The sequence below is a fragment of the Frieseomelitta varia genome, unplaced genomic scaffold (genome assembly GCF_011392965.1).
Source record: "Frieseomelitta varia isolate USP_RPSP 00005682 unplaced genomic scaffold, Fvar_1.2 scaffold_203, whole genome shotgun sequence".
Lineage (NCBI taxonomy): Eukaryota > Metazoa > Arthropoda > Insecta > Hymenoptera > Apidae > Frieseomelitta > Frieseomelitta varia.
This window is the reverse complement of record NW_025109784.1, coordinates 616757-637857: the sequence shown is the minus strand read 5'-3', so window position 1 is coordinate 637857 and position 21101 is coordinate 616757. Positions and strand designations below refer to the sequence as shown.

The 21101-nt window shown below is 35.6% G+C and overlaps 1 protein-coding gene across 3 annotated transcripts; it reads right to left on the bottom strand.

Moving 5' to 3' along the window:
• Positions 1 to 212: 212 nt before the first annotated feature.
• On the bottom strand, positions 213 to 2583 carry LOC122526900 (methylthioribose-1-phosphate isomerase). Of its 3 annotated transcripts, XM_043650543.1 has the most exons (6): positions 2445 to 2583; positions 2080 to 2246; positions 1498 to 1733; positions 1214 to 1422; positions 934 to 1154; positions 213 to 839 (listed from the first exon to the last, which is right to left on the bottom strand). In XM_043650543.1, the coding sequence occupies exons 2-6, from the start codon at positions 2212 to 2214 to the stop codon at positions 555 to 557; spliced, it is 1086 nt and encodes a 361-aa protein (XP_043506478.1). In that variant the 5' UTR covers positions 2215 to 2246; positions 2445 to 2583; the 3' UTR covers positions 213 to 554. The 3 variants fall into 3 exon arrangements, with proteins under 3 accessions (XP_043506478.1, XP_043506479.1, XP_043506480.1); XM_043650544.1 differs by lacking the exon at positions 2445 to 2583 and having other exon boundaries at positions 934 to 1142; positions 2080 to 2438; XM_043650545.1 differs by lacking the exon at positions 2445 to 2583 and having other exon boundaries at positions 934 to 1142; positions 1268 to 1422; positions 2080 to 2438.
• Between the last annotated feature and the right edge of the window lie 18518 nt (positions 2584 to 21101).

The following is a 21101-nucleotide window of genomic DNA, read 5'->3' as shown; positions in this document are numbered from 1 at the left end:
TGCGTACGCAAAGCTCGTTTTGCGATAAAGTTAAATTGTTTGCTCGACGGAAAATCGAAAAGTGCCGATCGCGCGTACCGTGCTTGTTCAAGTGTGGACGTTCGCGCCATCTGGTAATACACGCGGGAACTAAAATTGAAAGAACACATGATTAAAAAATGTTTTCGACTATCTTATATTTCATATACATGATTCATACAATCGATATTCTTCATTCTTTCTTTCTTTCTTTCTTTCTTTCTTTCTTCGTATCAATACAACTATCTATACGACATATTAATCACTATAAATATATTTATAAAAATCACAGCGAATAAGGCATTTTTAAACGGAAACACGTACATGTATATCCACGCTACATTTTTACCGCGTCCATCAGGCTTAACGTGTATGTTCAAATAAGCGTAATATGCCAACAATTTTATTTTAACACGAAGTTTTCAAATAAACAAAGTGCCTGCCAACAATTTTTCGTAACGTCGAAATTACCGGTTAATTCGTTCGTATAAATGCATCCCGGAAGCTTTCTTCTTTGCTCGCAATCGATCGATAATTTACGAGTGCTCGCAATTCTTCTTCAATTGTATTAAATCTTCAGGTCTGTACACTCCAACTTCCGTAATGATACCCTTAATTAGACTAGCTGGGGTTACATCAAAGGCTGGATTCCAACACTGTATCCCAGGTGCCGCGATTCGTTGATTATTTATATGCGTCATTTCTCTCTCTGGCCTTTCTTCGATAACGATATGGTCGCCACTAGGTATACTGAAGTCTATAGAAGTTCGTGGAGCCGCTACGTAGAACGGAACGTTGTGATACTTAGCGACTATGGCAATCTGTGGAGAGAGAGAAAAAGAAACAAAAACACTTAGTTTGGTATCCAATAAACACTTCAGAGATTGCAACGAAGACACTTGGTGCAAATATTACTTGATAGGTTCCAATTTTGTTAGCTGTGTCGCCATTTGCAGCAACTCTGTCCGCACCGACGACAACCGCAGAAATTTTTCTTGATTTCATCAGAGCTGCCACCATGTCGTCGCAGATTAGGGTGGCGGGAATTTTTTCATATACTAATTCATACGCAGTCAGTCTTGCTCCTTGGTTATACGGCCTAGTTTCAGAGCAGTATGCGTGTTCTGTAAATAATACTACATAATTTTATCATAAAGATAATAAGAAAATAAGATTAGAAACATGCAAAAGTTACCAAGACTATTTTTCATATGAAGAGATCTAATAACACCTAAAGCTGTGCCATAACCTGCTGTTGCTAAACTGCCAGTATTACAATGCGTTAAAATCCTAACAGAATGGTCCCCTGAGACGTTCTTTAAGATCTCCTGCGCTCCAAAGTCTCCAATGGCCTTGTTATCAGCGATATCCTTCTCCAACATAGCTTCTATGGCTTCAAAAAATCTGTGAAAATTACCATTATTATTAACAACATTGAATAGGGCTCAACCTGATCCATTTAGAGACCAATTCTCGTACCTTTCTTTCATCTCTGTTACGTTAACAGTATCATCCTTAGTAAGTTTATTAGCCAGTTGAATCAGTTCATCCGCAGCTATTTTCATATTAACAGCAGTTGGTCGAGCAGAAACCAAATAATTCAATTTGCCCTCCACGTCCCGTCGAAGGCTCTTCTTGTCTGTGTACTCCTCGTTTTTAATCTCTGTTGCCAAACTTAAACAGCCTACGATGGCTATAGCTGGTGCGCCACGAACCTGCGAACACCACAAAAGATAAACTTTGCAATTAAATGCCAGAGCACCTCCATTTTTGCCAACTGAAAACAGTGGGCAAATTGTTCCGTGAACGGCGAGCGATTTAAATCAGCTAATTCTTCCAATTAAAATTCCGATCACGTAAATCGCTTGAAATTGCCACAGTAAAATTTCCTTTTACTGCGATTTAACTACTCCGACATCTTATTGTTCAGTCAATAGGAACGCTTAAACGCGTTATCTTGCTATTGTACCACGTACATAAACTACGTTTGACACGAATGAGATCGACATTGAAAAGGAGCCAATTCTCTGCTCTTCACAAACGTACAGACAAAACACGTACCTGCATGTTATTTATGACTTTCCAACCGTCCTCCACTCCTCTGACAGGGATGTATCGTGAGATCGCCGGCAACAGTATTTGATCAAGTATCTCCAGCTTGCCGTTTTCCCACCTGATCGCTTGTAACGTCGTCATGTTTGTCTGTCAAAGGTGAAACACACGTGTCCCTGGAATACAGAGCACTGATCGGTATCGCCGAATATACACGCAGATTCGAGCTGCGGCTAGCAGAACCGCGGCTTCGTAGTTTCTGAATGAAACGAGATCCCGTTCATTTGAAGCTCACGTGCACTTCGAACGGCCGTGACTCGAAGCCTATCCTTACGACGCGACGTATCGTGAAGCAATCACGTGTATATACTTATGTAGTCCGCATCTACGTATAAATAAGTCCCGCTCTGCGCCATCTGTCGGCCGCCGGTACAACTAGACACTAAACACCCTCTTAAACGGAAGTTCCGTTACGCCAGGCGTTTGAATTTATTTCACATTCACGGCACCTCCACGGAAAGCTTACAACCCAACGAACGAACCACTGTGGAATCCGTGGAATGTCTAATAACGACAAACTGGACAAAGAGAGCGACGTTCCTCGAGCGTTTCGTTAAGTAACTTTCGATACACGTAACAAAACTCGCAACACGCCTTGCTGATATTTTTGTTTCAGCAAGTTTCAAAAGGCTGCTCTTTTCTTCTTTTCTTAATAAAAAAAAAAAAAAAGATGGATCTTCCTTAGAGGAATTACAAATTATTTATTTGCTTGAAAATAATTTGTTTATTACTAGCTGACACTTTGCTCATAACGAAAGAAAATCAAAATACGGTGGATTCGATAAAAATTTACTTTCTCTTTCTGATTTAACGTCGATAACGATAATAAGTGCGTTCGTCAATTGCATTTTTTGTTGGTAAATTATGGCGATCTTCAGTTTTTCGATATTGTGATATCCATGTATTTAGAGATTACGCTCGATAAAAGTTCGCTCGTGTTTATTTGTCTAAAACGGAACATTCTTGTGATTTTTCGTTATCTCGAGTAGATTTCAATTTTCAATAAATCAGAAATTCCCACTACAAAACCAGGCTTGTTACACCGCGGTACAAGAGCAATGAATATAATCCTCCTCTACTTATATTGCAAGATAACTGCTGCATATTTTGCCAACGATATCGTTGGATACCGCATTACAAATAATACTATACTAGGAAAATATAGTTATCTCGTTCCTTGTTTGTTATTTTCAATTCGAGTGCACATACATATGTATCGGAAACTCGAAAGAAAATCACGAGAGATTGATATTTTCACCGAGTATAATAATAATTAATAAAATTAGTATTTCCTTTATAATAATTTAAATTTCATTAGCCCCGTCGCTTCGTGATATTTGGGCAGAGGTATTTCAACGGAAGTCTAAAAATGTATTTCTATATATGTTCCATCCATTATATTCCCGCGATCATTTATTCTATTTTCAATTCTAATAAATCGTACGTATTTCACTCGTCGCGATTTTTTATTCATTCTATCGCGGGAAAAAAAATTTAGATTCTCACAACTTAAAAATTAACAAACGAATTTAGCGAAAGATATACTGTACCTTTGTTACGCTGCAATAATAACGTGTAGATTTTGATACGAGCCACGAAGAAAGCTAGTGGCGAAAGCGAAATTTTTGACTGAAAAATTAAGCACTGCCAACAAACACTGATAAAACACTTTCTGCACAAAAACAATTTGCTGCACGAAAACGGTATTTTACTATTGTTCTTCCTTTAACAATTTCTCGATAGAGACTGAGTACGCTCGACCAAGTATACTGAGTACGCTCGTACCTTCTACTTGTAGAGACCGGAGAAAACTACGGCTTTTTCTAAATCTCGGAACATTTATAGTTTTGGAACCTCATTGTTTCCAAAAATGGGCGTACTAAAGGTACTTAGAAGGAGGTGATTGGTATTCGAAAATTTTAGGGAAAACCAATCAGCGTGTTTCCTTGACCATTATACATTCAGGTAGTCGGGTCCCCAATAAACTTAAGAGATCCCAGCAAACGTTTAAGAAAGAGGCATAATTAAAAAAGAATTTAGAAGGATGACAAACCTTCCGGTAATATAATATATGTATATTTATTTATAAGAATCTAATCTTTAACTTTCAAGTTCCTCCAGTAAAAAAAAAAAAAAAAATGATAAATTTTAATTGGAACGATCCTATACAAATGCATAGATTTCTTAACGAAAATATGCAACAAGATAGATACAAAGATCACGTATTTCTCGATATAACGTAGAGATCGTAAGACCAAACGTCGAAATCTCAATTCCGCGAGTCGAATCTGAATCATTTAACAAATGTGTACTATCGCGGCAGGCGATACGCTCGCCGGAAATGTGAATAACGATCGGCGAAAGTCACCCCGAAAATGGTTTTCCAATGGCTTAAGGAACGCATTTTCAGGCACGCATACCGGCACAAAGGAAATCGGCTCTCATTCCCGATGCAATCCGTCGCTTTGATCCTTTACATGATTCCCAGCCTGCCACGTATTGCCGCGTGTTCACTCGTGACCAAATGCTCGCAACATATTTTGAGTGCAAACTACCCCATTTACTTGCCACGTTTTAAAAAAAACCTTTGCATTTCAAAATAGACTGCACTTTTCGTCTGGCATCGGCCGCACACGTAACGCGTTGAAAGCGTAATGTCGCCAGGTGAACTCCGATCGTTTTTTTTTTTTTTCTTTTTTTGCCTACCTTTTCGCCTTTCAAAGATATCGAACAGGATCGCACCGAAGCTTGATGAACTCCTTTGTGCGAGAACTTTCGAAGAAAATTTTTATTCAACTCGGCCTTTTATTGATGTTGGTAATTTACCAAAGACGTAGTAAAATGCGTATAATGACGAGTAAAAGTAAGTTTAACCCTGTAATTATAAAATTAATAGTAACAGCCAAGATAAATCAATCTTTGGTGAATTTTGATCATTGCCAATGCAAATATGACACAATTTGTTTTTAATTGAAATGCTGGGATAAATGATAGGTTAAAGAAGTCTGTAAATTGCGAAATTCAAATTAAGATTGACACGTTATAAATATTAATAATTTCTACGTTATAAAGTATCCTTTATCAAATACGTGTATGCTCATAAAAATTCCGGTTACGTGTACAGAATTGTGTGATTTTTTTTCATTCTAAATAATGCAATTATGTAATTTAGAAACTTTGGAATATATCTATGTAATTATTAAAATATATCACGTGTATTGATTATCGTGAATGTGATTGTCGAATGGCATTGATTTTTGCACATTATTATCGTCACGATAAGATATTGTACAACAATGAAGGTACAGTTATCACGGATTAATTTATTTACGAGAGAATTCGGAAATCTGTGGAGCCTCATATCGCGAAAACGTGAATCGTTAAACTTTTCGAGATTAAATTTTACAATTTACGAATAATGAATCCTAGAAATGTTAGAAAGTTCATATTTGTTCCAATTACCGAATACAAAAAAATAATATACTCTGCGAAACTAAAAATATTCTTTCTTATAAAACATAATAGTTTATCATTCTACGATTACATACTAATTTTTTGATGTGTCTACTCAATTACTCAATTTTCGATTTAAATTCGGTATTTTATCTTTAATTTTTAATCTTTATTTACGTGCTCTCGCATTGAAAAGAGGAAATTGTTGGGCAGCAAAAAATAGTAATCGCTGTAATATGAATATGCAAATTGCCGCGGGCAGATACGATAGAACATTACATTCGAGCTCATTCAATTTTTGATGAAAACACACGAGAGACGCGTGTACGAGGCTTGTCACTATGAGGGATAGGATCCTTTCCATTAATCAACGTAGCTGATAGGTGTCCCGCTAATTTTTATGAAAAATCTCGACCGTACGCAACGTGACTCGTCAGTGATTGATACGCTTCGTCATATGAGACATAATGAACAATATGAACGATTAATAACCGAACTCGAATCATAGTGACAAATTTCACTGCTGCGGGGTAGAAATATTTTTATTTCTAACTACTGCATATAGAATTCTGTTATTTCAGAACTGTTAAAAAAAAAAAGAAAATTCTCAAAAATAAAAATTCTCAACCTCTGGCACTGATAAAACGAACTATTTTATATTTCCAACTTTAACTTTTATCACATCTCTTACTTTTAATCGAGAAGGAAAAACGACACGCTCACGCATATAAAACTCGCGCGAATAATACAGTGGTTTTTGTAGAAGCCGATTCAAAAGTGAAGTGAAAAAAAATCTTTCCGATAGACACCGAGAGAATAAACGAAAATTTAACGCCAAGCGATAAGTTTCGTCCAGATAAGTTTCGCTTTATTTTCACACCAGCTACTTCCCTTTTATTCAGATACCAAGCAGAGGTCATCAATGGGCGCATATTTATAACGTGATATGATAGTAGAACATTATATGAAAATAATTTGCAAAAACAGAGTTACAGCGAGATAAACACGGCTCGACTCAACTATTAATGAAACAACTTTTCCTTAACGTAATTTTTCAAGAATGAAAAAGCTTGTCGCTTGCTATAACGCAGAACGTGTCTTTTTTTGACCTACCGCAACATATAATTAGATTGTAACATATAAAATGTCCGTTTTAAAGAAAAGTGGAGCTTTCTCTTACGTAAAATTAAATGTTGATCTATGCTTCTGTTTAGATTTGTCTTTTGTTAGACAGAATTATTTCCATTTTCCATGGTAATTTTTGCTTGTGAGTTTCAATCCATCCTGCAGCTGAGGTATTTACTTTTTTGAAGAATGTAACAAGATTTTAGATAATAGTAAGAGCGAACAATGGTAGATAGATAAATATTGAGTCAAAATTTTTATGTGTTAATTCTAATAAAATAATATTTTATACGACATCAAATTTCAGTTAATGAACATTCTTTGATTAAATATTCTACAGGTACATTTTTCATCTCGTATCGCAAATTTCAACTGAACAAGTACAAACTTATGCTGTACAAATTTATATTTAGACAGAAAATCTAAACAGAAAATTGTCTCGTATATGATAAATAAATCGCTGCACTTTGAAATTTGCCACAAGTGTATAAAAACGCGAAGCCGAAATATTCGTATTATCTCGATATATCGCAGCCTGTAATTTTTAACTTCTCGCGAGCCTCTTCTCGTTGATCACCCTGTAGATAGATAAACTCGATCGCACCGCCGCTAATGACGATTAAGCAGGTCGTCATTGAGCCCGTTTAGAACAAGGCAAATAACTTGAGACTCGTTCTCTCGGCCGTGGTCGATGACGCAGGGAATTTTCGATGCGGTATCTCGCGTTTCATATCGTTCTGTGCAGTAGTCGTTCTTGAAAACGATGCGCTTCGAAAACAACCGGGGAAAGTAATCTTCCGCGTTGGAAGAGACAAGGTAGAATAAAATTTGCTAACTGGCTGAAGAGACTGATTTAATGTCAGCAGCTGCAAATCCTTTTGCTTTTAGCATTGTTTAAATGAACATGAGCCACGGTTCCGGGGTAACAAGCTTTCTTTCACTGACATTTGCGAGTCTTTCGAGTCTGTTGAGATTTCCTTCGTTCTATTGCAAGACTTACAGACCTTCCGAAGGATGAAAGTTAATCAAAAGAAAGAAAGTTAATAACCGAAGATTCGAAGAATTATCAAGCAATATACTCTATGACGAGAGCTAATTATTTATAACTGAGTAAGCAGAATTTCTCTTTTTTTCTTTTATTACTCATATTTACAGAAAGAAACAAGATTCGAAAAGTCATCGAAAAAAGATTTTCATTTATTATCTAAGCATTATCTAGACACGGTTAATCGGATCTCATTGCCAACTACATTTATCAAACGAATTATGAACGAATTTGAAGAATTTATCTGAGATTCTTTCTATCGAATTATTTCCATGCCAAAATATCGTTCATCTCGTGATCAAAATCTATAAATAATGTAGTTTGAAAGTTAATTTTACCTCTCGCTTGTCACTTATCTCCGTGGCAAAAACATTTCTTTACGATTAATCGAGCATTATTATCATTTATGAAAAAAATTCGTAACAAATTTTGAATTATCTCTCGGATTACGTAAGAATTAATTGTTCACAATTGATTAGAATTTATCGTTGTTAATTAAGCACTTTTTCGAAACAATGTAATCGACGAGTTTTAGGAGATTTTGCCAGGTAACAACGAAACAAAAGGCTTTACTTTTCAATTTAATTGTCAAGACAGAGGCTCTACGTGCTATTGTCTATGACACTGAACAATGGTGTTAGATCAATGATGACTATGAGAATTCAAGCTATTTTAATACACTAATACATTTGTCGGCGGCGTGTTTGCTCAAACATTTGTCGAGAAAGATTCGAACAGACCCGTGAAGTATAGTCTACTGATCTTTGAACCAACACAACCGATGAAGCTACCGATAAGATATCAGCAAACGTGGCTGTGCTACGTGATTAATTTCAATCTAATTTTCACTGATTTCGAAAAAAGCAAAAACGAAAGGGCGACACGGTGACTTTTTTTTAATTTCGAGAGTGTGACTTCTGTCCTTTTTTTAAAACTTTTATTTCTTTGTAATTGCATTTTTTTTTTTTTTTTTTGTTTTTGTTATTCTATTATTACCAAAAAATTTCTAGATAATTATACAAATCAATGATCACGCATCAAGTTATTGAGTTGTAAAGGGAAAGCTTCAATCTTCAAATTCAATGCTTTTAACTGCCATGACAATTTATAGCAATTTCAAGAAGAAAAGTACCTTCACTTACCTATTCGCTACGCGATGTAAGAACATTTTAGAATACACATTTTGAAAATAAAGATTTCGAGCATTAAAATGAGCCCAGGTTCATTGCTTTACGATCTTTTCTTCTTCTTAGAAAATGGTAATGGTAGTTTAAGTATTTAGTGCCCGAATAATAAAGAGAGTAGTAAGGAAACAATTATTCAGAATATTTCACTATTGTCGAAATCGACGAGGTGAATCCTCAATTAAAAATCCATCTGTAAAATTCTTGTTTGTATCTTATCTTCATCTGTCAAATAAATACGAAAAATATTTTGGTTGGAAATAACTGGATCAGGTATCAAATTTATTTATTTAGATACGTTTTAATGCGCAAAGATAGACGAGTATGTTTAAACATTTGATTTAATCCAATCTAATCCTTTTGGTGAATTTGAAACTTTGAAAATTTTTTCTCATCGCTCGTCAATTCGATTCAGAGAAGTCATTAAACTATAATACATAATTCAAAATAGGGTAATTCAAAAATGTTTCTTTCCTCTAAGTATTTACAACTTCGTTTCAGTACTTCGTTGTTGGTGAGTATCGGCGATTGAATGGTTTTATTTTATTATTTTACCATTACTTTGTGCAGGCAAAGTGTACACAAATCTTAAAGGTATAGATTTCGTACCGTAATTAAGCAATCTAAATTTATTGTTTGTCAGGCCTCCGTTTGGGTAACTGCGCAGATAATTATCCGACAATAATTTGCAAAAGAAACGGCCGTAAAACGACAAACACGAAAATGGCCCGTAACGACAAGCCGATTTAATTCTACCGTAAAAGTCGCACGGGGAAACGCGTAATGCGTACGCGTGCATTATTATTATTTAAAATAAGCAAGACGTATATGTCGTTTGCCGACCTGCGTGATAAAAGTGTGCAATTGAAATTACCGTTCGTTTCGATGGCCACTTATATTCAGAAAGCAGTCAAAGAGCAAAATTCATACGTTTAATCGAAAATATTTATAATCTGTCGGCCCGTAAATCGCATTAAATCGCGTTTAAATGAAAATAACGACGAGGGCGGCACGCTCGAGCAGAAATCCCCTCGCTCGTACGGGGGAATCTGTCCGTTTTATACCCTCATTTGCTCGAACAACGTTCGTCCCTGCAAACTTTTCGCCCGAACAATCATCCAGAATCGGCTCCCGCACTGAAAGAACGAATTACCTACCTTCTGCCGAGTCTCACCGAGTAGCTTCCCAGAGAGAAGACACACACTATCCGCTCGAGACTTTCTGTTCTTCTCTTCTTTTCTCCGCGGGGTATTTTTGCCCGAGCCATCAGCTGTCAGAGTTTGGTTAGGAACGAATGGGACGTTTAAGAACGTAGTTGACTTAAACGAACTTTCGAAATGGTGGCCAAAGTTTGACAATGGCATCATCAAAGATGAATAATTGGATTTTTACTTGTATCGCAACGGCGAACTTTGAAAATTAAAAGTTAACAGTTGCACAGCTACGAATGAAATTGCAAAAGTAATAAATTATCAGAATCGAAATCTGCATTTTACGTTATACGAAATAACAAATGCGGAATGTACGAAATTTTGAAAATTTTTCAGCAGCCGTAGTAATAATAACTGAATCGATCGATGGAGAATGAAGAATTAAATTAAACTTCCTGCTCTAGATATCATATTCGCCATATGAAATAATCAATTTGAATGGATCAATTTAAGGAATATACAATTATACAATTATACAATTATACACTTGTACGAGTCGACGTTTATTCAAAAACGCTGTAGTTTGTCCGACTCGTTCGATAGTTATAAAATCTAATTGACTTTCCTTTTTACTTCCGAGTGTCATTTGCAGTCTTCAGGTAGCTGCCTTGTCCCTTCTAGGGATTTCGCAGGTCCTAAAAGGTCCGAGGATCCTTTGTGTGTGGTTTACGTTTTTCTTTGAATGTGAATTTCATTGTACAATGCCTACCATAGAAGAAAAAGATTTTGATCTTTTGTCGTACGTATCCGTGCAGCTTGTGCCATAAACTATCATTATTCCTGCATTCCACACCGGATTCCACATTAGTATTTTCTTTCTAACAAAAAATTAATCATCTAGAAAATATAATATTCTATACAGAACTTTGAAAGGTTTTCAGCAATAAGAAAGCAGTTCCAATCTTGAACAAATATTTATTAACAAAGGAATATTATTTACTTAAATGATATTTCATATTTAAACGTTTCACAAGTACCAAGATTTATTATTACTTCATTAATTGATTACGAGTGAACAACACGTTTTTATAAATTGATTTAATTTTGACAGACTTTGAATTAGTCTAGACAAATTACTGGAACGCGAAGCTACTTTCTTACTGCAGTATTTCTCTTCTTTCTTTTTTTTACGGCGAAGGGTAGAAACAGGAAACAACAACTCGAGGGATTTACACAAATTCATAGTCACTTTAATTAAATATATCTATGTACATTATAGGTACATCATAATACATTTACCATATGACGACTGTACAGCTTAGCAGCACTTTCAATACTGTTCACAAAAATACATCGCATATAAACGAGCAATCGGTTTATACGCAAGGTCGGCCCAGGACTTGCGACCACACGGAGTGCCTCTATTACTCACTTTTCGTTCACACTCTCCCTTTCATTCTCTCTCTTTCTCTCTCTCTTTTTTCCTGTTCCGGGTCGTAGCCGCGAAACATGGGCTTTATGTACAAAAAAGATTTTCGGCTCGAGTCGCAGGTCGGGCCAAAAAAGGAAGGAACGTGCCACGAGAAAGTACGATTTTTCACCAGGAGTTGAAACCGTTTACGATGATGCTCCCCTAGAATTATCTTATCGTAGGTTCTCTTCAGAGAATAGCTGCCGGGAACAATATTGCGCAGACTTGAGAGTTCATAAAGGAAGAAAAAAAAAAAAATTCACGGAAAACGTGGTGCGAGGTTTTCCTCGTAAGGAACTTTCTTTTCCAGACATTTCGTTTTATTTGTCTCGTAATGCGTGTGTAAAGTGTAAGTCCGCGACTTTAATTGAAGAATCAATTAATTTAGAATAGTTTAAGTAAAATTAATTGTATTCGAATTAAATTTTATGTTTAATTTGTATTGTTATTTATTGAAGAAGGGGCTAAAGAACACGCGAACGCTACCACTCCATAATAAATAATTTCGAAATGTATAAGCCCTTTGCAAAGAAAAATCCCACACCACGATTGCCGATTCGTTTTCCCATCGAGAAGTCACTCCACATAATTCCAGATCGACAAATTGTTAAAAAAAAAAAGGAAACACGTCGTTCGCAGAGTAGCTTTTAACAATTGCAATCTCCGTGGAAGACACAACCAGCATCTAGATTTCTGACGCGGGAGAATGATTTTTCGAAAAAACGCGGATGAAGGAGCAGAATCGCAGCTTTCAACTCCCGGATCTTTACGGAAGTAATATCAACAAACAGCCGGCCCGAGTGGGCTGCGGATTTACCTTAAGTACCATCGAGAAACACGAGATATTGACACTTTTGATACCGATGATATTTATACAATTATATAGAGTTGTGGTGCAATGAATCCGGCCTTTATCTGTCGCGACGAGAACGTGTCGGTTCCATCACCTCACGGATTGAATCGGTTACTGGTAATACACTCCCGTCGTCTGTTCTGACAAATTGCAACATTCTCAAGAATGAGAATCCGAAATGGATTCATGTGTATATATATCGTAGATCGATCTCTATCGTGCGTTCTGTAGAATGAACACGAACATCTACAGTGTAAGTAGACTGTGAATAATTATACATTAAAGAGACGGGACTTGTCTTTTTTTAAATTTAAGCGAAAGCTCGTTTTATTCGTTGACCCTTTATGCCTTTAGCTAATATTTTTTAAAAAATCGTTTCAAAGAGTATCTCAATTTCGTATCTCTTCTCTGATTCACATTCATACGGACAAAGAAATACTTTGCTAACCAGTCTGATGTGATTCGTTGTTGCTTGAGAAATTGTTCGACTTTAAATTATATATCAACCACTTGCGCTGGCAACTGATTGCCGACCATAACGAGTGACCGAACCGTATACAATAACTCGTCGCTTTCTTTTTCTTTTGAACTCACGTCGGTATGATGTCGCTGGATAGAAGATCACTGGCAAGTAATCAATTTATTATTTATTTATGCCTATTTTGTTTCACTCAAATATACTTAAAGCTGAGGAAATGTTACAATTTTGGGACAAAAAAATTCTCGACGTGCGTGGCACGTCATTCCAGCGCAAAAGGTTAATAGTTTTATATATTAATTTAATTTAAGTTCTACGCGAATCTATAAAAATCCGCAGTCTACTCGCAAGAATCTCCAGTCAGACCAGTCAGAACGCTGACGCGTCCGCCGTTACTTTGTTTTTACAAGTAGACGACAACGACGAGCCAACGAAATATCGCGCGGTGGAACCAACTTCCGTTCTCCACTCGCGTTATCACAATTTTTTATAATCCAATCTCTTTCACTCTCGCATCCTTGTCATTCTTCTCTCTCTCTCTCTTTCTCTCTCTCTCTCACACACACGCAGCATTTTCACGTTATTTCATGCTGTGTCACAATGTGCTTCAGAAGAATTCGTATGCGTTTGCAATTCACGGTTTACTATGTACAGAGATGATTTTTTCCATTTTTTTTCATTTTCTTTTTTTTTTTTTTTCTTCTCTTGTTACTCGCGAAACAACTTAAGGAACATTTGGTATCGAGGGCAATAATTCGGTCGGATGGCGACGGCCTGCCGCGAGAAATCGAAACCCTCCTCCAATTCTCTCTCTCCTCTCTGTTTTACTCTCTCCTACGCCGGAAACTACGTCTCGCACAGCGTTGTCAATGGCGAGTGCACGTGGCACTCGTGGTTCATCGAGACACCGAGGCAAAATGGAATTCCTCGTTTGTAAACGTTCGCCACCGCGCGGAAGGGAATGGAATTCTCTGGGCGTTGGAGGATCTGAATTGCGGCAAGGTGGCTGAAACTTTCAACGAGGGCGGCCTGTCTCGAGGAAACGCAATTCTTTGTGTTGATACCGAACGTGGAAACCCTCCGATTGTTCGCTGTTATTTGAATTGAGCTCCACCGAGTTTTTCTACGCGAATTTTGCTCCGTAATTTCTGTTCACACGAAGACGATTCGTAAAAATATAATACTAGACGGTAAGATGATTTACTTTGAATACACTGTGTATCTGCACGTTATTCTATTTGTTATTTATCATAGCGTGGACAATACTGTAAGAGTATTGAATTAAATTACAGATGATATATATGTATATATATTTATATATACAGTGAGTCGCAAAAATACTCGCAACTCTTATGAATTGTCGATTTCAAACGATTCGTACAATACGAGTTTCAAAATTCTTCTCAACAAGATAATACGTCGAAGTAATTAAGTCTGGCTAATTAATATCCTCGTTGATACGAACCTTGAAACCTGTATCGTAAAAAGATACGAATCGTCCGGAGTCGTTCAATTACAAATGAGGATGACGTGAATATTTCTGCGACTCGTTGTACACGTTTTGAATATTAAAAGTTAAAATGATGTATAATTTCGCGTTTAAAATTCAGACAATGATTGATCAATAAAGTTCCTCGTTCGTTCGGTTTCAATGCTCCTTCTTTCACTGTTCCTTCGAAAAAAGCGAGACTTATTTGTTCGTTATTTGTACGTTAAAAATAATTCGATTGCTATGTAGAATAAATGTCGTTTCACGGCGGAGCTTTGTTTTATTTCGGTCGTTTTCGGGTGGATAAAACAAACACGACAATCGTTTCGCGTTGAAAACCGCGGTTCATTATCCGCCCGAACGGTCCGATAATTTTCATAAAACGACGTTTCACTTCTTTCAAAGTACATATACAGCACACAGAAAAATACTAAGACTAAACTTGAGGGTTTGCAAAACTTGTGAATATAAACAGCAGATTTTTCGCGAAACTCGAATCAATAAATTTCGAGGCAGAAATGTATCGATTCGGCTGGCATTTGCTTTCGTGAGAAATTTCCATTTTGCAACTCGCGAAATTATATTCGTACATCTACGCGAGAAACTGAACTAAAACATTCTCGTGATTCTTTTTTTTTTTTTACATTTTAAAACGTCTCTCTAACTCTAATTATTTGATAGTTAGCGAAAAGGTTCGATCGAAGCTCGAGATGAAATTTTTTCTCGTCCCTTCCCCGTTTGAAAGTTTCATTCACTGTTCAATTCGACAAACGTCAAGCAGAATTCCGTAATTCGCGGAAAACGAACAAATCGAATTTTGTTTCTGATATTCTCCCCGAAATAATTCTTCCGTCTACTCGTCATTCGTCCGCGTTAACCAAAAAATATACAGAAAAGTAAAGAAGAAAAGAAATAGGATTCATTAATATCGTGTTTCAAACGTTGGAAATTATTAACATCTCTGATATGTTCACTTTGAATAAATCAACCGTCTGAAATCATTTCGTCGTTTTGTTATTGTGTTGTTCAAACTACAAGCCAAAGTTTCGAGACCTCGAAAATCTCTTAATTTAATCTCTGAATCTTTGAGACGTAACCGTTTCAACAATTGCTTGGCACCGGTTAAAGAAGCATTCAATGGAAGTTATCGAAAATAATTTGCCGCCTAAAAAAGAAAACATCGCATTGAGAACAGTTGAACAGCGTAGGAACAGAAAATTGGAAAATATTTTTATACGTTTCCAACGGAGTCGTTTTTCAAATGAACGATCGGCCCCAGTGAGCAAAACTCGTCTCAGTATTTATTATTGTTCGCTTTAATGTCGACGGACATTTAATTTAGGATTTCGATGGAAGAAAAAAGAAAAAAAAAAAAAAAAAGAATGGTCGGAACGTGAAGCTGCAGCTCCGGCAATATAAAATCCCCGGGACACTATGTTACCCATGGAAACATTTAAAAATTTCATACGCTTATGCCCGGCGATTTAATAGATTTATGAACCCCTGTATGAAAAATAGACGAGACACGAAATTGTCAGAAAATTATGAAACGCGCGGAAACGAAAGATTAATGTGTGGATAATAATAATTTCACGATAACAAAAGGGAAGTAGAACGGAGAGGAATTTGATGGACGAATGTAAAATACAAAATTCTTTACGAAATATAGAACGTAGCTTTTATATTTTATATCTTATAAAATATAAAAATTTTTTATAAAATATAGATATATAGATATATATCTTGTGGGCGAAGGTCAGTGAAAAAATTAGCAGGATAAATTAATTTTGTTTGAAGTCTCGTTTTGATGAACTTTCAAGTTTGATTTCTTTAAATAAAATACACATTTTATACTACATCTTTTTTTTTTATGTATTATTACGTGTAAAATTTTGCTAGCCTTTGAGTTTTAATCGATCAAGATTAAGAGTCGATAATCTCAAAAATTTAATTTCTTTTTTAAAATCTCTAGAAATCTCAAATGAAAATATATCTTATTCTGTACAATTTTGATTGATTTTGTATATATTAAAATAATCTCCTGATTGATTGTACCATGTCTTGCCACATTCTGAACATCTACTTCAATAAATATCTCTTCATTCTAAAACTTCTACTCATTAAAACATCTCAAACTTTAATTCATTCTAAATTCACACCGAATGAACGAATTTAAATTTCAAATAGATAAAATACAATTTTAAAAACATAAAAACACCAGATAATAAATGTCGATTTCATATCAGTAAAAAAGTTGATTCTACCTCTTGTCCCAAATGTTTTCAATCGTTTCCTACGATTGTTTTTAATTTTGTGAAAAAAAAAGAGAAAGAAAAAAAATGAGAACTTGTTTAATTCTCGTTTCTAACAAACAAACGTGCATATGGAAACAGAGGATGATGTCGCGAGTGGCATCGACATCGATGAAAAACGCTTATAATGCGTTACAAATACTAGCTTAACGAATTTCTGAAAGCATCCCATCATGTGCAAGGCGCGTGTGCGTTGATGGAAATCTGACGCGCGAGTCAAAAAATCAAAATACGTCTGGTGTCAATACTGTTAAATCTCTCTGCTAGAAAAAACTGAAATTCAAAATTGAAACGACAGCGTGCTCTTTGTTAGCTGAAACACCGCCGCGAGATTGTCAATGTTGCCGTCCACGGAGAAAAGAAAATTGAAAATTACTGTAAATTAAACAGTAAACGAAAATTTTTCCTTTTTTTTCTTTAACAAAATTTTTGATTTCTCCACTTCGTCAAAGATACGTGCGTCTCTCAAATGCTTGCAATTTTCGTTCAGTTGAAATGTAATGTAACATATTACGAAAAAAGAAAAAAAATATTTTTTGACTCGTTGAAAGATTACAGAACAAAGTATCATTGTTCCTTGTTATTCAGTAAAAATAACTTGATTTAGTGTAAGTACAAAGATCGAAGAAATTTTAATATCCGCGAACTTTTATTTCACCCATCGAAATACTCTCGTATCGTAATAAACATAATAAAAAAAAAATTGTACGATTAATATTATTTATGAAAGATCGTGTGCTTATTAGAAATCTGCGATAAAATTTCATTAAACAGAGGGGGAGTTTGAGTTCTAATTAAAATTCTAGAGCAAAGTGTGCGAGTGGTAAAGAAATCCTTGATCTACGAAACGGCAAAGAAGTTACAACTTCATTATACGTCACGCGATATTCGAGAGCAATTAACTATAAAGATGAGGATCGCGGAATAAAAAGGGAAGTTAATATCATCGAATCTCGCAAAGTTCGATATCGACGAAACTTCCAATTTAAGTTTTTTTTTTTTTTAATGAAATTGCAAGAACCGGATAAATTCGCTCGAAAACTCCCGTGTTCAACACGAGAAAATCAGAAACTCCATTACATAGAAATGTCGTTCGAAGTTTTATTCGCGTGAAATTTTCGTTTTGAAAATTTACAAAAAAAAAAAAAAAAGAAAGAAAGAAAAAACAATGCGAAAGATACGCTTTCAAATTTTTGGAAATTTCTCGAAACCCAGCGAAAAGATTGTCGCGGGATTGTTTTCAAAACAACACAACGACAAATAATTGATCAGTCGTGTTTTCCAGCGAGTAGAGAATAAAAGGAAAAAAAAACTCGGAGAAGCGAAATAAAAAAAAAAAAGAAAAATAAAGTTTCAATTAAGTTGTCAGCGTCTGATTGTTCGGAAATTCCGCGTGTCAAGAAAAATTCTCTGTTTAATCGGAGAATGTAGATAGAGAAATCCCGTTGTCCTCTTTTCACCGCGTTTCGACAAATGAATTTTCTTGTTTCGAAAAAAAGGTAACAATTATCGGATAACCCTTTGCGATCCATAATTATGAAGTTACAAATCCGTACATTGTGACATTCTGAAAATTATATTCGCATCTGCTTTGTTGCTTTACTACTGTATTTTATCAATACGATATTAGAAGACTATCAAATAATTATTCATAACATTTATATTTAATAAAATGCTTAATAAACAATTAATTCAATAATAACAATAGAGTTTCCAAATTTGAGACTGGAGCAGACCGAATAACTACGACCGAATAATAATCTTAATTCAATTATATGGTGTTCAAAGTAGGATTTAGACTTTCTTGAACTATACTCATACGTAAAGGTATAAAATTTCCCCTCAATAAAGGGTTAACCTCGTTCCCAAAGGAATGGAAAAATTTCGATCGTGAAATACCAGCGTGGAAATAAATTGGCAGAGCAATAAATAAGAGCAGGCTCGATAAAGGATAAAGTCGGATGAATTTGTAGCCGGGATGAAAGGGGTCAAAGAAGCATTCCGCAACGATAAAGGGAATTTCTTTACCGCGAACGTCTTCCGGATTCTGTTAATAAGAGCCTGTTAATAACAAATGTCCCGGGAAAAGTTGCAAACAAAAAGAAAGCGGATAATAATAAAATTGGCTTATTCGAGGGGACAAAGTAACCTCTCTCCCCCTCCGCGGCAGGGATAAAAGGTAAATTACCTTTATGAATCTCTCTCTGATAAATTACTCGTAATAAAGTGGAATTCCGTCTGCTCTCACTCCCGCCCCCGCGACTTAATCATCGTTTTTATTAAAATACAACGTCTGTCTCACATTCTCACACAACTTGTCGCATCAAACTTTGAACATTGACAATCGCGAGTATCGTGATCCCCAAATCGCACGAAGCTTCCTCGTGTAAAATTTACTTCACTTAGGTAGGTCGTCAATGATCAATCAGCGAGTATTCGTCGAAGACGAAAGTTACTTCCCGATCTCGACGGTGAGAAATTTGTTCTCAGCTCTCGACGGTGAGAAATTTGTTAACATTACAAATCGAGACCATTGTCTCGGCCTTGCGCTATGTATTGTAAAATACCGCGTCGAGAAAAATGTCAACGAACGTCAAGAGAAAACAGAGGAAAGAGGCAAAAGAGGCGGAGAATTGTAGAACCGGCGTTGTTATACTTGGGGATATTAACGTCACTATCGATCATTGCCGCTTTAGCAGGCTGCTAATGAAGAAAACGAAACTACAGAAACACGTATAATGAGATTGAGGTTCGAGAACTGAAACGTAGATTTGAATGTGCCCCGGCGTTTATAAAGATGTCGTAAAAATTGCAATTGCGACCGGTAAAAATAGAGATAGCGGGGACGAGCTACCGGAACTTTAAATTACTATTTTATTATCTCCCTCCGCGCGTAGTAAGAAAGTAAAGGATATGAAACTTTAATAAAAACGTCGACCGTTTGAAACAAGATTTCACCCATTTCCCACCGAAGTCAAACGCCAGCCAATCTATCAGCTTCCGAGCCCGAAGATACGTACAAGTATGTATGAAAAAAGTTCGCGTTTCAAAGAGACAACATTCTGATTCTCAAAACTAAAGTAAAATTACCAGTCGTCGTCGATCATCGTCTCGTAACTTTTTCATTAAAAAATTGTTTAGACAAACACGTGGGACGTGAAATATTTTGAAACTTCGGCCCGTGACCGATCCATCCATCAGTTTCTAACTTAAAAATAAGTAGAACTTTGGAAAACTCAACTATCGCTCCGACGCGTTATATATCGTTATAGATCGATGTTAGCGATAATTACGAACTTTAATCCGCCGGCAAGTCTGAAGTCGAACATTGGAAATTATATATAAATAATGGGGCTGAACTACCGACGAACGTGGACTTAAGAAATAATTCATCTTTGTGTTTGAATTTAAGAAATAATTCTTCTTTGTATTTGTTCTCGTTTTGTAGATTGTTGTTTTCCATTCTTTTGCACAAATTGTGTACCATCGATTTTATAAAATTGTTTCACGCGTCATTCGGAGTTGTTGATATTCATCTTGCATTTAGTGGAAACGAACTATCGATTTTTGTACTTCTTGTTTCACGACGAATTATTACTAGATAGATTACAGTTATTCAAAGGAATATACTTGACGTTTAAACAAATGAAACGAGGAATCACTAAAGCTGACTTACATTTTTATAACATTGAGCAAACTTTTAAACTAAAATTGATCGCATCAATATCCTTCTAAAGGATACTTCGATTTAACTCGGTAAACATTAATATAAAACGTTAATGAACAATTTCTATAAAAATTATCAAACCTTCTAATATCTCGTAACTACATCAATTCACAAATACTGATATCAATGTTAGCAACGAACAAACCCTAGAAAAATCTATATACAAATATTAAAAACAAATCCACCGTCTTTTCTAATCACAAATTTTTATAGATGGCCGATAACAATATTAACACGGATGACTATAAAATCAATATAAATTTGACCTGAAAAGATTTTAATACTACCAAAAACAATTCTCGATTAATCTCGAATTAAGAAGACTTTCACTTAAAATCAAGTATAAATTCTAAAAAAGATATCTACTGTTATCAACACTGATAACTAATTAGTTCTCGCGTCAAGCAAACAAGAATTTTATAAAATTCGTTTAACAAACATAAAATTACTCGTAACTTACGCAAAATGGCAATTGTGAGATATCTGTATGGGCCACAATCGATCCAGCCTCCCTTGATTCGAGTTAACCTGGAAGACCTACGTAACACGTAAATCAAAAAACAAACACACCAACAAAAAAAAAAAAAAAAAAAAAAAAAAAAAAAAAAACCCCCAAAAAAAAAAAAAAAAAAAAAAAAAAAAATGGCAAGCATCGGTAGATTGTCCGCGATGAGGATAGCGAT